This window comes from Pseudophryne corroboree, chromosome 9, assembly GCF_028390025.1.
Source record: "Pseudophryne corroboree isolate aPseCor3 chromosome 9, aPseCor3.hap2, whole genome shotgun sequence".
Lineage (NCBI taxonomy): Eukaryota > Metazoa > Chordata > Amphibia > Anura > Myobatrachidae > Pseudophryne > Pseudophryne corroboree.
The window spans coordinates 106,865,333-106,881,128 of record NC_086452.1 but is presented as its reverse complement, the minus strand read 5'-3'; the positions used below and the strand labels follow the sequence as shown (position 1 = coordinate 106,881,128).

Here is a 15,796-nt window from a genome sequence, read left to right as displayed (position 1 = left end):
TTTTTTACAAGTAGTCTCATTATTTAAGGGTGTGGCTCATTAGAAAAAGGTCTACAGAAATTAGGTCGACCCCAAATGGTTGAAATGGAAAAGGCCGACATGGTCAAAAGGTCGACATGGTATAGGTACAATGGAAAAGGCTGTAAGGATCAAAAGGTCAACATGGAAATTTGTTTTATCATTTTTCTGCCACAAAACAAAAAATGTACCGCTTCCCTTTGCTTCCGTCAAGGTACCTCGCTCCACTACCGCAGCGTTCAGCACGCGGGTCCTGTAGAAGCATGGAAGTCCATTCCTGACCACAGGCATTGCACCCACTGCTATCCCCATTCAATCTGGCAACAATTGGACTTCCATGCTCCTACAGGACCCTCACAATTGCTGTTCATTTGGAAACCCTGGTTATACCCCTGCTGCTACTGGATCTCTGTCTGCAATTGAGACCCCAGGGGACTATTCCTGAGAAAACGGGTAACATCTACATTTAAAGTCATTGAGAACTGTTTGGAAAAATGAGCCCTGGCCAGAAGCAGGCGCTATTAATTTTAATTGGGATATAAGTGGTCGAATCCAATAAATTGAGAGACTCTCAACTTTTTATAAACTTTTTTGAGGCCTAGACTTTTTTTATGTATTTATCTATTTTAGCTTTTATTGTAATAAATGTATGAAATAATTTTCTATTGAAATTCTCTATTTGTTTATTATTTGAAATTCAGCCGGCGCCAGTTCATTTTTCTTTTTTGGATATATACCTTTTACATGTCAACTTTTTGACCATGTCGACTATTAGTGTTCAACCTATGACTGTTGACCTTTTGACTGTCACAATATAGTCCGGATACTGTTATTTAATTACCACACGTTATATTGCAAAATATGTGAGTCTCGCAAACATTCTGGGAGGGTGAACAAATATGTCCGGTATATAATGGAGCCCATATATTTAACAAATACCTACGAATTTGCAAAGATACATTCATGACTTAAAGTGGTGCTGGAGAGGTGGTGGAACTCATTTTCCCCCCCACCTACCCCCCCCCCCCCCCCCCCCCACACACACACGTTAAGTAGAGCCAGGGCCAGTGCTAGTGTTTTCGGCACCTCCTTGCAAACTATAAATTAGTGCCCTACTTCCCATACTTTAGAAAGGGACATTGATCTCACAAAGAAGCGTGATTACATAATAGTACCCCCAGTTCAAACTGCACCACACAGTAGCACAATCTTATTTACATTACACTGCATGTAGTGCCCCTGATTTATATTACAACACATAGTTGTAGTAGTAGTAATGCACTTTATTCAGGTTACGTCACTCAGTAGTGCCCTTTATTCACATTGAACTACACAATGGTACCCTTTATGCATGTTATGCCACACAGTAGTGCCCCATATATACAATGCCCACAGTAGTGTCCCCCTTATACACAATTGCCACAGTAGTGCCCTTTATACACATCCCTGCCTTTGTCATTCCAGCAGCTCACCACTTTTGTCCCTCCAGCAGCTCCATGCCCTGTATCCCTTCAGCAGCTTCCCCACCTCTCTTGTCTCCCCAGCCACCTCTCATCTTGTCTTCAAGATGCACAGAGCCTGCTCCTCTTCATTGCTCCTCTTCACTTCATCAGCGGTGACAGTATGACATCACATACGCTGTGCCAGAAAAGCAAACCACTGAGACCGAAAGAGGGGATAAATGCTGTCCAACAGACACAGCGTGTGTGAATACCAGGAGGGATGGCATGTAAATGGAGGAGAATCGTGGAGCCACCATGACCTGAGGAAGGGGGAGGTAGCTGCAGCTCATCAGTAACACTAGCACAGCCTGCATAATCTATTTATGTAGGTGATGGGGCAGGTGTTTCTGTTGGAATTACTGTGCAGGGCAATGGAGGTGGTGGAACTAGTTATCCCTACCATTACAGGTAGTGGAACTCACTTCCACCTCGTTCCTCCTCACTTTAACCCCTGGATTCATCTGTTTATTTTAGTTATTTAAATTCATTGTTCCATTTTGCAGTAGTTGTTTCACAGTCAGTTTTTTTGTACCATACAGTAGTTCAGGTTTAAATTATAATTTATTTTCTTTTACTGTAGGTATTGGTGGCTACAAAAAACATATTATTTTTATTAAAATATGACTAGGGTTTTAAAACCTGGGTATTTAAAGTAGAGATGAGCGGGATCAGTTCGTCGAGATCCAAACCCCCCCAAACTTCACCTATTTTACACGGGTCCGAGGCAGCCTTGGTTCTTCCCGCCTTGCTCGGTTAACCCGAGCGCGCCCGAACGTCATCATCCCGCTGTCGGATTCTCGCGAGATTCTTATTCTATATAAAGAGCTGCGCGTCGCCGCCATTTTCACTCGTGCATTGGAGATTGAATGGAGAGGACGTGGCTACGTTCTCTGCCTGAAAAGCTCCATGTCTGTGCTCAGTGTGCTGCAAATATCTACGTTCTCTACCTGAAAAGCTCCATATCTGTGCTCAGTGTGCTGCAAATATCTGTGCTCAGTGTGCTGCATTTTGGTGACCAACGGTATATAGTTGTACAGTACAGTAGGCCATTGCTGTATCTTGCAGCTCCGTGTGACTGCAAGTATCCATTCCATATCTGTGCTGCATTTTTGTGAGCAGTATATATAGTAGTACAGTGCAGCATTTTGGTGACCAACAGTATATAGTTGTACAGTACAGTAGGCCATTGCTGTATCTTGCAGCTCCGTGTCACTGCAAGTATCAATTCCATATATGTGCTGCATTTTTGTGAGCAGTATATATAGTAGTATAGTGCAGCATTTTGGTGATCAACAGTATATAGTTGTACAGTACAGTAGGCCATTGCTGTATCTTGCATCTCCGTGTCACTGCAAGTATCCATTCCATATCTGAGCTGCATTTTTGTGAGCAGTATATATAGTAGTACAGTGCAGCATTTTGGTGACCAACAGTATATAGTTGTACAGTACAGTAGGCCATTGCTGTATCTTGCAGCTCCGTGTCACTGCAAGTATCCATTCCATATCTGTGCTGCATTTTTGTGAGCAGTATATATAGTAGTACAGTGCAGCATTTTGGTGACCAACAGTATATACACTGCTCAAAAAAATAAAGGGAACACTAAAATAACACATCCTAGATCTGAATGAATTAAATATTCTTATTAAATACTTTGTTCTTTACTTAGCTGAATGCGCTGACAACAAAAGCACACAAAAATTATCAATGGAAATCAAAGTTATTAACCCATGGAGGTCTGGATTTGGAGTCACCCTCAAAATTAAAGTGGAAAAACACACTACAGGCTGATCCAACTTTGATGTAATGTCCTTAAAACAAGTCAAAATGAGGCTCAGTAGTGTGTGTGGCCTCCACGTTCCTGTATGACCTCCCTACAATATCTGGGCATGCTCGTGATGAGGTGGCGGATGGTCTCCTGAGGGATCTCCTCCCAGACCTGGACTAAAGCATTCGCCAACTCCTGGACAGTCTGTGGTGCAACGTAGCATTGGTGGATGGAGCGAGACATGATGTCCCAGATGTGCTCAATTGGATTCAGGTCTGGGGAACGGGCGGTCCAGTCCATAGCATCAATGCCTTCGTCTTGCAGGAACTGCTGACACACTCCAGCCACATGAGGTCTAGCATTGTCTTGCATTAGGAGGAACCCAGGGCCAACCGCACCAGCATATGGTCTCACAAAGGGTCTGAGGAACTCATCTGGGTACCTAATGGCAGTCAGGCTACCTCTGGCGAGCACATGGAGGGCTGTGCGTCCCCCCAAAGAAATGCCACCCCACACCATTACTGACCCACTGCCAAACTGGTCATGCTGGAGGATGTTGCAGGCAGCAGAAAGTTCTCCTTGGCGTCTTCAGACTCTGTCACATCTGTCACATATGCTCAGTGAGAACCTGCTTTCATCTGTGAAGAGCACAGGGCGCCAGTGGCGAATTTGCCAATCTTGGTGTTCTCTGGCAAATGCCAAACGTCCTGCACGGTATTGGGCTGTAAGCACAACCCCCACCGGTGGATGTCAGGCCCTCATACCACCCTCATGGAGTCTGTTTCTGATCGTTTGAGTAGACACATGCACATTTGTGGCTTGCTGGAGGTCATTTTGCAGGGCTATGGCAGTGTTCCTCCTGTTCCTCCTTGCACAAAGGTGGAGGTAGTGGTCCTGCTGCTGGGTTGTTGCCCTCCTATGGCCTCCTCCACGTCTCCTGATGTACTGGTTTGTCTCCTGGTAGCGCCTCCATGCTCTGGACACTACGCTTACAGACACAGCAAACCTTCTTGCCACAGCTCGCATTGATGTGCCATCCTGGATGAGCTGCACTACCTGAGCCACTTGTGTGGGTTGTAGGGAGGTCATACAGGCACGTGGAGGCCACACACACTACTGAGCCTCATTTTGACTTGTTTTAAGGACATTACATCAAGTTGGATCAGCCTGTAGTGTGTTTTTCCACTTTAATTTTGAGGGTGACTCCAAATCCAGACCTCCATGGGTTAATAAATTTGATTTCCATTGATAATTTTTGTGTGATTTTGTTGTCAGCACATTCAACTATGTAAAGAACAAAGTATTTAATAAGAATATTTCATTCATTCAGATCTAGGATGTGTTATTTTAGTGTTCCCTTTATTTTTTTGAGCAGTGTAGTTGTACAGTACAGTAGGCCATTGCTGTATCTTGCAGCTCCGTGTCACTGCAAGTATCCATTCCATATCTGTGCTGCATTTTTGTGAGCAGTATATATAGTAGTACAGTGCAGCATTTTGGTGACCAACAGTATATAGTTGTACAGTACAGTAGGCCATTGTTGTATCTTACAGCTCCGTGTCACTGCAAGTATCCATTCCATATCTGTGCTGCATTTTTGTGAGCAGTATATATAGTAGTACAGTGCAGCATTTTGGTGACCAACAGAATATAGTTGTACAGTACAGTAGGCCATTTCTATTGATATAATAATATTACTGGCATATAATTCCACACATTAAAAAATGGAGAACAAATATGTGGAGGGTGAAATAGGGAAAGATCAAGATCCACTTCCACCTAGTGCTGAAGCTGCTGCCACTAGTCATGGCAGACACGATTCAATGCCATCAACGTCGTCTGCCAAGGCCGATGCCCAATGTCATAGTAGAGAGCATGTAAAATCCAAAAAACTAAAGTTCAGTAAAATGACCCAAAAATCTAAATTAAAAGCGTCTGAGAAGCTTAAACTTGCCAATATGCCATTTACGACACGGAGTGGCAAGGAACGGCTGAGGCCCTGGCCTATGTTCATGGCTAGTGGTTCAGCTTCACATGAGGATGGAAGCACTCATCCTCCCACTAGAAAACTGAAAAGAGTTAAGATGGCAAAAGCACAGCAAAGAACTCTGCGTTCTTCTAAATCACAAATCCCCAAGGAGAGTCCAATTGTGTCGGTTGCGATGCTTGACCTTCCCAACACTGGATGGGAAGAGGTGGCTCCTTCCACCATTTGCAAGCCCCCTGCAAGTGCTGGAAGGAGCACCCACAGTCCAGTTCCTGACAGTCAAATTGAAGATGTCACTGTTGAAGTACACCAGGATGAGGATATGGGTGTTGCTGGCGCTGAGGAGGAAATTAACAAGGAGGATTCTGATGGTGAGGTGGTTTGTTTAAGTCAGGCACCCGGGGAGACACCTTTTGTCCATGGGATGAATATGGCCTTTGACATGCCTGGTCAAATTACAAAAAAAAAAAATCACTTCTTCGGTGTGGAACTATTTTAACAGAAATGCGGACAACAGCTGTCAAGCCGTGTGTTGCCTTTATCAAGCTGTAATAAGTAAAGGTAAGGACATTAACCACCTAGGAACATCCTCCCTTATACGTCACCTGGAGCGCATTCATCAGAAGTCATTGACAAGTTCAAAAACATTGGGTGACAGCGGAAGCAGTCCACTGACAACTAAATCCCTTCCTCTTGTACCCAAGTCCTTTGCGAGGAAAATGAAATATCACAGCAGTCATCCTGCTGCAAAGCAGATAACTCAGGCCTTGGCAGCTGTGTTGGTGTTAGATGTGTGTCTGGTATCCACCGTTAATTCACAGGGACTTAGAGAATTTCTTGAGGTAGTGTGTCCCCGGTACCAAATCCCATCTAGGTTCCACTTCTCTAGGCAGGCGATACCGAGAATGCACACAGACGTCAGAAAAAGACTCACCAGTGTCCTAATAAATGTAGTTGTACCCAATGTCAACTTAACCACGGATATGTGGACAAGTGGAGCAAGGTAGACTCAGGACTATATGACTGTGACAGCCCACTGGGTAGATGTATTGCCTCCCGCAGCAACAACAGCAACAGCAGTGGCACCAGTAGCAGCATCTCGCAAACGCCAACTCGTTCCTAGGCAGGCTACGCTTTGTATCACCGCTTTCCATAAGAGGCACACATCTGACAACCTCTTATGGAAACTGAGGAACATCATCGCAGATTGGCTTACCCCAATTGGACTCTCCTGGGGATTTGTGACATCGGACAACGCCACCACTATTGTGCGTGCGTTACATGTGGGCAAATTCCAGCACGTCCCATGTTTTGCACATACAATTAATTTGGTGGTGCAGAATTTTTTTAAAAATGACAGGGGCGTGCAAGAGATGCTGTCGGTGACCCGAAGAATTGTGGGCCACTTTCAGCAGTCAGCCACCACGTGCCGAAGACTGGAGCACCAGCAAACACTCCTGAACATGCCCTGCCATCAGCTGAAGCAAGAGGTGGTAACAAGGTGGATTTCAACCCTCTATATGCTTCAGAGGATGGAGGAGCAGCAAAAGGCCATTCAAGCCTATACATCTGCCTACAATATAGGCAAAGGAGGGGGAATGCACCTGACTCATGCGCAGTGGAGAATGATTTCAATGTTGTGCAAGGTTCTGCAACCCTTTGAACTTGCCACACGTGAAGTCAGTTCAGACACTGCCAGCCTGAGTCAGGTCATTCCCCTCATCAGGCTTTTGCAGAAGCAACTGGAGAGATTGAAGGAGGAGCTAAACGGAGCCATTCTGCTAGGCATGTGAGACTTGTGGATGGAACCTTTAATTCACTTAACCAGGATTCACGGGTGGTCAATCTGTTGAAATCAGAGCACTACATTTTGGCCACCGTGCTCGATCCTAGGTTTAAAGCCTACGTTGTATCTCTCTTTCCGGTAGACACAAGTCTGCAGAGGTTCAAAGACCTGCTGGTGAGACACTTGTCAACTCAAGCGGAATGTGACCCGTCAACAGCTCCTCCTTCACATTCTCCCGCAACTGGGGCTGCAAGGAAAAGGCTAAGAATTCAGAGCCCACACGCTGGCGGTGATGCAGGGCAGTCTGGAGCAAGTGCTTACATCTGGTCCGGACTGAAGGACCTGCCAATGATTACTGACATGTCGTCTACTGTCACTGCATATGATTCTGTCACCATTGAAAGAATGGTGGATGATTATATGAGTGACAGCATCCAAGTAGGCACGTCAGACAGTTCGTACGTATACTGGCAGCAAAAATAGGCAATTTGGAGGCCCTTGCACAAACTGGCCTTATTTTACCTAAGTTGCCCCCCCTCCCCCTCCAGTGTGTACTCCGAAAGAGTGTTTAGTGCAGCGGGTCACCTTGTCAGCAATCGGCGTACAAGGTTACTTCCACAAAATGTGGAGAAGATGATGTTCATCAAAATGAATTATAATCAATTCCTCCATGGAGACATTCACCATCAATTGCCTCCAGAAAGTACACAGGGACCTGAGATGGTGGATTCCAGTGGGGACCAATTAATACTCTGTGAGGAGGGGGATGTACACAGTGAAATGGGTGAGGAATCGGAGGATGATGATGAGGTGGACATCTTGCCTCTGTAGAGCCAGTTTGAGCAAGGAGAGATTGATTGCTTCTTTTTTTGGTGGGGGCCAAAACCAACCAGTCATTTCAGCCACAGTCGTGTGGCAGACCCTGTGGCTGAAATGATGGGTTTGTTAAAGTGTGCATGTCCTGTTTATACAACATAAGGGTGGGTGGGAGGGCCCAAGGACAATTCCATCTTGCACCTCTTTTTTTATTTTATTTATCTTTGCATCATGTGATGTTTGGGGACAATTTTTATAAGTGCCATCCTGTCTGACACTGCAGTGCCACTCTTAGATGGGCCATGTGTTTGTGACGCCCACTTGGTTCGCTTAGCTTAGTCATACAGCAACCTTGGTGCAAATTTTACGACTAAAAATAATATTGTGAGGTGTGAGGTGTTCAGAATAGACTGGAAATGAGTGGAAATTATGGTTATTGAGGTTAATAATACTATAGGATCAAAATTACCCTCAAATTCTATGATTTAAGCTGTTTTTGAGGGGTTTTTGAAAAAAAACACCCGAATCCAAAACACACCCGAATCCGACAAAAAATTTTCAGGGAGGTTTTGCCAAAACGCGTCCAAATCCAAAACACGGCCGCGGAACCGAATCAAAAAACCAAAACACAAAACCCGAAAAATTTCCGGTGCACATGTCTAATTTAAAGTAAGTTAAACCTACTTCTGTTGAATCAGCACAGTTCCAGTCATAACGCCATGTCTTAAAACATGCTTTTATCACAAAGATTTCTATTACATCTGTTTAGGACATCACGATGATCCATCCTAAATGATACTGTAGCACATTAAAGAATCCATAGTGCAGAGCTTTGCTTATACTGTCCTTGCCAGAAATATTACAGCAGCTTACATCGGATATTCCAATATCGTACAGCTCCCAGGGGCTGGGGATAATACAGTGGCTGCAGGTTTATTACCACTAAGCTTGTGTGTACGGTGGAGGGGAAAACGTTCATTAAAGGAAAAATAAAGCAGATAAAAAAATACCCAGTAGTGTGATACATCTAAGTCTACATTATTCCTGCTGTAATGCTCCAAAAGTCTAATGGTTAAGATAAAATGCTCAACGTGTCATCATTTTTTTTATTGGTGATATATAACTTGGTGGAATTCCCTTGTGAAATTACTGTGCTAATCTGCGTTTACACTGATCAGCGATATTGGCATCAGCAAACACTTTAATGTAACAGTTATAAAGGCGAGTTTAACAGTTCATCTCTTCCTCCCCTAGTTCTTCCAAGAGACCGGTCGGAGTATAAGCAAGCCCAGCCATCTTGCTCGAGGGCGATACCCACTGCAGCCAAGATAAACAACAACTTCAGGAGTTACCACTCAGGGAGGGCCCTGTGGACAATCATTAAAATGCACCTGAGTTTTATTTACTTGCTACAGTGCTCTGTGTAAAATCATTTCTGTGTGCTGTAATAAGTTCATGGTCAGGTCAATAGAATTGTTCTCTTTTGTTAATCAGAAAATCTTGTTGTTGATTTTTGGAGCTTTTAGAACAAGATTATAGTGAAGGTAAGCAATCTGAGTTCCACTTAGAGAGAGGAAAGTGAGGATGTTTTTGGTAAAATAGAATGGTATAGCCTTGTACTGATAGTTGAGTGCATGTATTTTACATTAAAGCTTGAAAGCATTACAGCTATACACCCATCCAATTCCTTTTAATGTTCCCCTGCTGCTTTATTATTGCCATACATCAAGTGTTGGTGTTTGGGCTAGTTGATGCTAATAATTGAGTAAGCCCATCTTTGAGATTGTTTGCTACATAGGAAGGTGACTTATACTGTATGGTGGCTAGGTTTTGAGGCAGGACCCTGCCTAGAACAAGACAAATCTTCTGCTGCCATGGTGGGGGGGAGGATGTATCAAACCTTGGAGAGAGATATAGTACCAGCCAATCAGCTTCTAACTGCAATTTTACAGGCTGTATTTGAAAAATGGAAGTGAAGAGCTGATTGGTTAATACTTTATCTCTCCCCAAGGGTTGCAACATCTCCCCTTGGACTCAAAGACACCTGGTGCTAAAGACTACAACACACTCAACTCACATTCCTGCCTTTTCCCAATGGCCTTTCAGTTTTACTTCTAGACTAGTTGTTATGACTGATAAAATAGTGGCATTAATTTACTGGTCTACAAACAGTTGGTCAGAGACATAAATTTTCAGGAGCCAAAAGACCTTATCTCACCCCTGGGACAGAGTGTTGCACAGATATCTTCTGTAGGGAGATGACAAGAAAGACAAGAAATCATATCACTGTACCTGCAACCACTGGACACATCCCTCCTGCCCATATAAATAGCCCTTGTGATTATTTATCTCAGTTGTTATTTCACATGAATACTAACATTCTAATGGACCATGATTATGAAAGTGACAAACCAAAATGATTACACACTGGGGGTTATTTATTAAAGTTGGGTAGACAGATTTCTGGATGGAAAGAGGCCCTCTTGCCTACACGACATTTGTGGAAATGTCAGACAGCTTCTATATACTGTATATTTCACATTTTCCAGCATTTGCTCAATGACAGGTTATTAATGGTGTTATTTGTAAAGATAAAGAATGTCACAAAAATATGTTGTTGTTTTTTTTATAAACTTATCATGCTTTAGTACAAAACAAAAAGGAGCACCAGTTGCAAAGGACGGGTGTTGGGCATATAGTACCTCAACATTTATGATTACATTTTGTACGCTAGACTATTTACTGTACTATGGAGATTACGTAATGCCTCTCTTTGGGTATTTTTCCACACAGTATACATTGTATTTGTATAACTGACCTCACTATTAAGGGGCTAATTAAATTCTCCATGATATTACTTTATGTCAAGGACTGGTTATCTGTGGTGCACACTTCACTAGTACATATGGCTAAACACCATCTATTATCCTGCAAACATTTTTATGGAGGTGAGAGCCAGAATATGTAATGTTGAGGTGATGTTGGTGTCGCGTTGTGCCATCATTATCTGCTTTAATGTACTATTCTGGCGGAACTTCATGGACATGGATCCAACATCACAGATAATTGAATCGGCCTCCTAGAATACTGCCAGCTTCACTATGAAAATAGGATTTATCAGCTAGTCTATTTTTACTTTCAATGAAATACAAAAGATAAAAGGCAACCCCAGCGCACTCAAAAGCAGCTGTGGTGGATATTAACGTGAATGTGTCACCATACACAGACCACATATACTACTCATATACATGCTCTACAATAGTGTACAGATATACTACCAAATGATGGTCAATGTCTGTTCTATGTCTTTATCTGTGGTTGCGTAGGCCTTTTGTTCTCGTAAAGAGATGGGAAACAATAAACAACTGTTTTAGTTCCTATTCTTAATAAAATATCACAAACAAAATAGTATCTATTCGTTCAAAAAGTCCCTCTAAATGATGGGTAGTGATGGTTTATATCCAGATTTAAGGGTTCACCTCGGTGTTGATGGGAAGAGAGATGCTCACACTCTGCTTACATGCATCTATATAGTGGTATACCCATAAAGGTTTCTTTCATAATAGTGCCCAGTCATGATTATTTTGAATGCTCATTTGTATGCTTACTGTGTATAGAAGATTCAATGCACATAAAGGTATCTTTTACTCCTCCATTTTGGTCTCCACTAGTTAGCTCAGAACCATACTGCAAGAAGACAATAAAGAAATATCATAGGTTAATCCTACATGATCAAAACCATCACGTTTCAACCATATGTGTGGTCTTTTCAAGGTAAGACTTACCTTGAAAAAGACCACACACATGGTCAAAATGCATTGGAGTGGAGCCAGAGGGATTAATTTCACGCTGCGTTGAAAAAGACTGTTTAGCAGTTGAAACACGTTGGCCCGGGGAGCCTCAAAACTTTTATCCATACACTTGCATGTAACGTATTATATTGTTTTCAGTGACATACCAGATGGCCACTGGTGCAACTTAGATTGCAATTATTTCCATCTACCACATGTATTTGTGCTTTTTAGCTACAGTATTCATATTAAAGAATATTTTTAATTACGCCATTTTTTGGTTTTTATGACACACTTCTGTCCGGAGAAAAAAGGTTATTCTAAGAGAGTGGGATTGATATCGCACTTGTTAGTGTGAGTATGGTACGTGATGTACCTTAATGGTGATTTATGAGGTGAATTCTCTTATGGAAGATCTATGTGCTCGCAGTGTGATATACAAAGATACCTTGGTGGGGGTTATTCTTTTTCAGGCTGTGTAAGTGTGGTACATCTGTACCTTATCACATTTCTCCTGGTGGCTCTATTAGAGTTAAAAGATACTTTTATGAGACTTTTTCCACTTGCTTTTTGTGAGTTTTGGTATGTGGTGGCTCTTTTATATGAATATTATTGGATGACCATTTCAGGAATTACTACACTATGGTCTGGTTTGCTGTTTTTTGTCTCCCTTTCTGAGGATACTGCAATAACAAGACCCACAGATGGGATCAAGCACCTATCACCATCGACCTAGGATTTTCACAGGCACCAAAGGGAAACTCTTAAAAGGACTTATTTGAGAGACTTGGTGATATTTTTCTTTTTTTACTTTTTGTGATTAATTTGAAACGGGACTGAGCGCCCATTCTGTACCTTTTTTTGTATAATTGAATCTTTACTTAACGTGCATACACACTTTTTGCCCAGTGTGTATGCAGAGAGATTATGTGAAAATTGCTGGCCGGAAAATCACACAGTGCATACACACTGAGCGATTTTCACCCGGCCCAGCGATTTTCACGGGGGTGAACCACTTTCAACAGTAGGAGACTGTGGAAAGTGGTTTACTTGGCCGGTAAAACAGGCCGACGGCTGGCGATGATGCAGGAGCGCACATCAGCGCTCACCACTCATCGCCGGCCATACGCACTAGGCGATTTTGAGCTCAAAGTAGCTCAAAACGCCAAAGGTGAGCTACTTAGAGCTTAAAATCGCAAAGTGTGTACAGGCCTATAGAACAGTAATTCAGTATAAAACAAAAACACTCCTAAGTGGGCAGGTGCGGTTTAAGAGTAAAGTGGGCCCCTGTGCAGGCCCCGTCCTCCCTGCAGTGCAGTAGACTAAGTCCATTTTCCTGGTGATGGTGCTGCTGCAGCAGACTCAGGAGTCCAGAGAGGTAAGTATCAAACATGGGTGCAGAATGTGCAGTGTGTGGGCCCTCTTGACACCACACACCATGCACTCATAATAAGTAAGTGGGTCTTTATTTCACGCATGTTCTAGACTCTCTGGGATCTTTTACTTAAAAAGAAAATCATAAATAAAGAACTTGACCTGCCTGAATTACAGTTTTCCTCATGGATTACATTTTGTTTTACAATGGTGGCACTTGTGCTGTTGCTGTCTATTCATTTTTGTATGTACAAATAAAGAGGGAAAGCATATTCCCTGACTACAATAATTTAAACACATTTTATCTGTATGGTTTTTCTTTCGATTATTATTTATAGTTTCTGACCTGTAGATGGCACACATCAGACTATGTTTCAGCAGAGAAGTAAAATGTATATCAGAATGTCATTTTACTGTCTTGGTGTTTCAAAAAATTCAGTCTTTTTTTTATTTCATCAACACCACATTACACCTACTGTATGCTATGTATGTTATCTACACAATTAGAAATGTGGATATTGTTGACACAGGCATACAGCACTTGGAAAATTATAATTAAAATAGTATTTTCAGAGTGATGTTCCCCACACAAGATTTGCAAAGGAGACACAAGTGTAATTTTGAAATAAATTTGAAGCTTTTATCGCGTCCTTAAAGCTTATTAAATGCACTTTAATGCTTGTAGTCAAGGAATTAATGAAAGTGAATGGACCTGTACACTTCCATTTTCCGACAAGTGATTGCATCATGTGATTTCTGAAATTGCCAGCACTGTTCACAACTCTTACTGCTCTGTAAAATATAATGTAATTCTATTGGAACAGTCATTAACTATATAGTACAATATGCTGCAGGGAGAAATTCCGAACACTTTTCTAATGTTCCGTTACAATACATAGGGGCAGATGTACTAAGCCTTGGAGACTGATAGAATGGAGAGAGATAAACTACCTCTGACTGTAATAGGGCAGTTAAGAGCTGATTGGTTGGTACTTTATCTCTCTCCTCTCTCAAAGGCTTATTACAACACCCCCACGGTTTTGTTTGTACTTTTCATTTGCGTTGTTTTTCAATGACCATGCGTGCAATCCTTGAGTGTAAGGTCACTGAGGAATTAGTCAATCATTCTCATGTATTAAAAAACTTGTTAAAAAGCAATTGAATATGAATTCTGCTAAAATCTGTCGGAGATATTGAACAATATTATGAATTTTCCCCCATTAAATAACATTTCTTAATACTGCATACTGCGGCGATAAGAAATTATAATATTAAAATATATTTACAAAGTATCTTTCGCTGGGACACTACTGTACTTCCTTTAAGAGCTTACGCTATTACTTTTTTTCTGGGTATAGACCCAGCAAGGCTGTTGTGCTTGCAAAAGTATGGGCTAATGGGGAGGGATCTAGATGACCCACCTCCGAAAAAAAAGCTGGAGCGCTGAATGCATATGTGAGTGTATGTGGCGGTGGATGAAAAAGCCGGGGCACCCCACTGCTGGCAGTATTGCAGCAAGTGGTGGTGGCAGGGGGGCTGCCACTGCTGGGCTGCTGGGCTGGGTCGGGGCTGCAGTAATGCTACTCTCCACTCAGCAAGTCTGTGGCTCCACTGTCTATTCTAGTAGGAAGGGCACCAAACAGCCGGGGGACAATGGAGGAAGTGACCCCTTTAGGGCTGGAGCCCGGCGGCAACTGATTCCGTTGTATCCGGCAGTTCTGCCCCTGCTACAGACTACTATGAGCTAACATAGTAACAAAGTAAGTGAGGTTGAATAGAGGCAAAATGCCCATCGTGTTCAACCTGTATTCTGTATTAAGTTGAATTGAATGTACCTGCTGAAGTAATGCTTTATGACTAGTTACAACTATAAATCATGTTAAACCCGGATTATCAACATCAATATTTTAAATGTTATAACCGTGGCTATTATTTTCAATCAGAAATGTATCCAATTCTTTTTTAAATGCTTTTAGAGAGTCCGCCATTACAACCTTCCCTGGCAGGGAATTCCAAATCCTTATTGACCTAACAGCGAAGAACCCTTTCCTCCGTCGCGTATGGAATTTTCTCTCCTCCAGCCTCAGTGAGTGCCCACGTGTCCTAAACACAGTTCTTTTAATAAATAATTCCTCTGATAACTCTTTGTAATGTCTCTTTACATATTTGAAGATATTAATAATGTCTCCTCTTAGACACCTCTTTTCCAGTGTGTACATATTCAACCTAGTAAGCCTTTCCTCCTAATCCAGTCCCCCTATGCCTTTAATCAATTTAGTAGCTTTCCTTTGAACCCTTTAGAGTTCACCGATATCTTTTTTATACAGTGGTGCCCAAAACTGAACACAATATTCCAGGTGCGGACGTACCAATGCCTTATACAGCGGCAGGATTACATCCTCGTCCCTTGTCTCAATTCCCCATTTTATGCACGCTAGCACCTTACTTGCCTTCTTTACTGCGCTTTAACATTGTATATGGTTATTAAGCCTATTATCAATGAGTACCCCCAAATCTTTTTCCAATACTGTTACCCCTAGACTTTCCCCATTTAATATGTAGGATGCAAGTTTGTTTTTAGTCCCGAAATGCATAACCTTGCATTTTTCTATATTGAACATCATTCTCCATTTAGACACCCAGATTTCAAGTTTAGATAAATCATTCTGCAGAGACTCCACATCTATTTCCGAATTAATTACCCTATACAGTTTAGTATCATCTGCAAAGATTGACACTGTGCTTTCCAGGCCT

General features: G+C 42.2%; 1 protein-coding gene across 3 annotated transcripts in view; it reads left to right on the top strand.

Annotated features, from left to right (window-relative positions):
- The window catches only part of SEC16B (SEC16 homolog B, endoplasmic reticulum export factor), a 327,501-nt gene extending 314,160 nt beyond the window's left edge, over nt 1–13,341 (top strand). For all 3 annotated transcript variants that reach the window (XM_063939718.1, XM_063939716.1, XM_063939717.1), the window contains exon 26: nt 9,132–13,341. In XM_063939718.1, the coding sequence (XP_063795788.1) occupies nt 9,132–9,209 (78 nt within the window). In that variant the 3' untranslated portion in view covers nt 9,210–13,341. The remainder of the gene's footprint in view (nt 1–9,131) is intronic.
- The last annotated feature ends 2,455 nt before the right edge of the window (nt 13,342–15,796 follow it).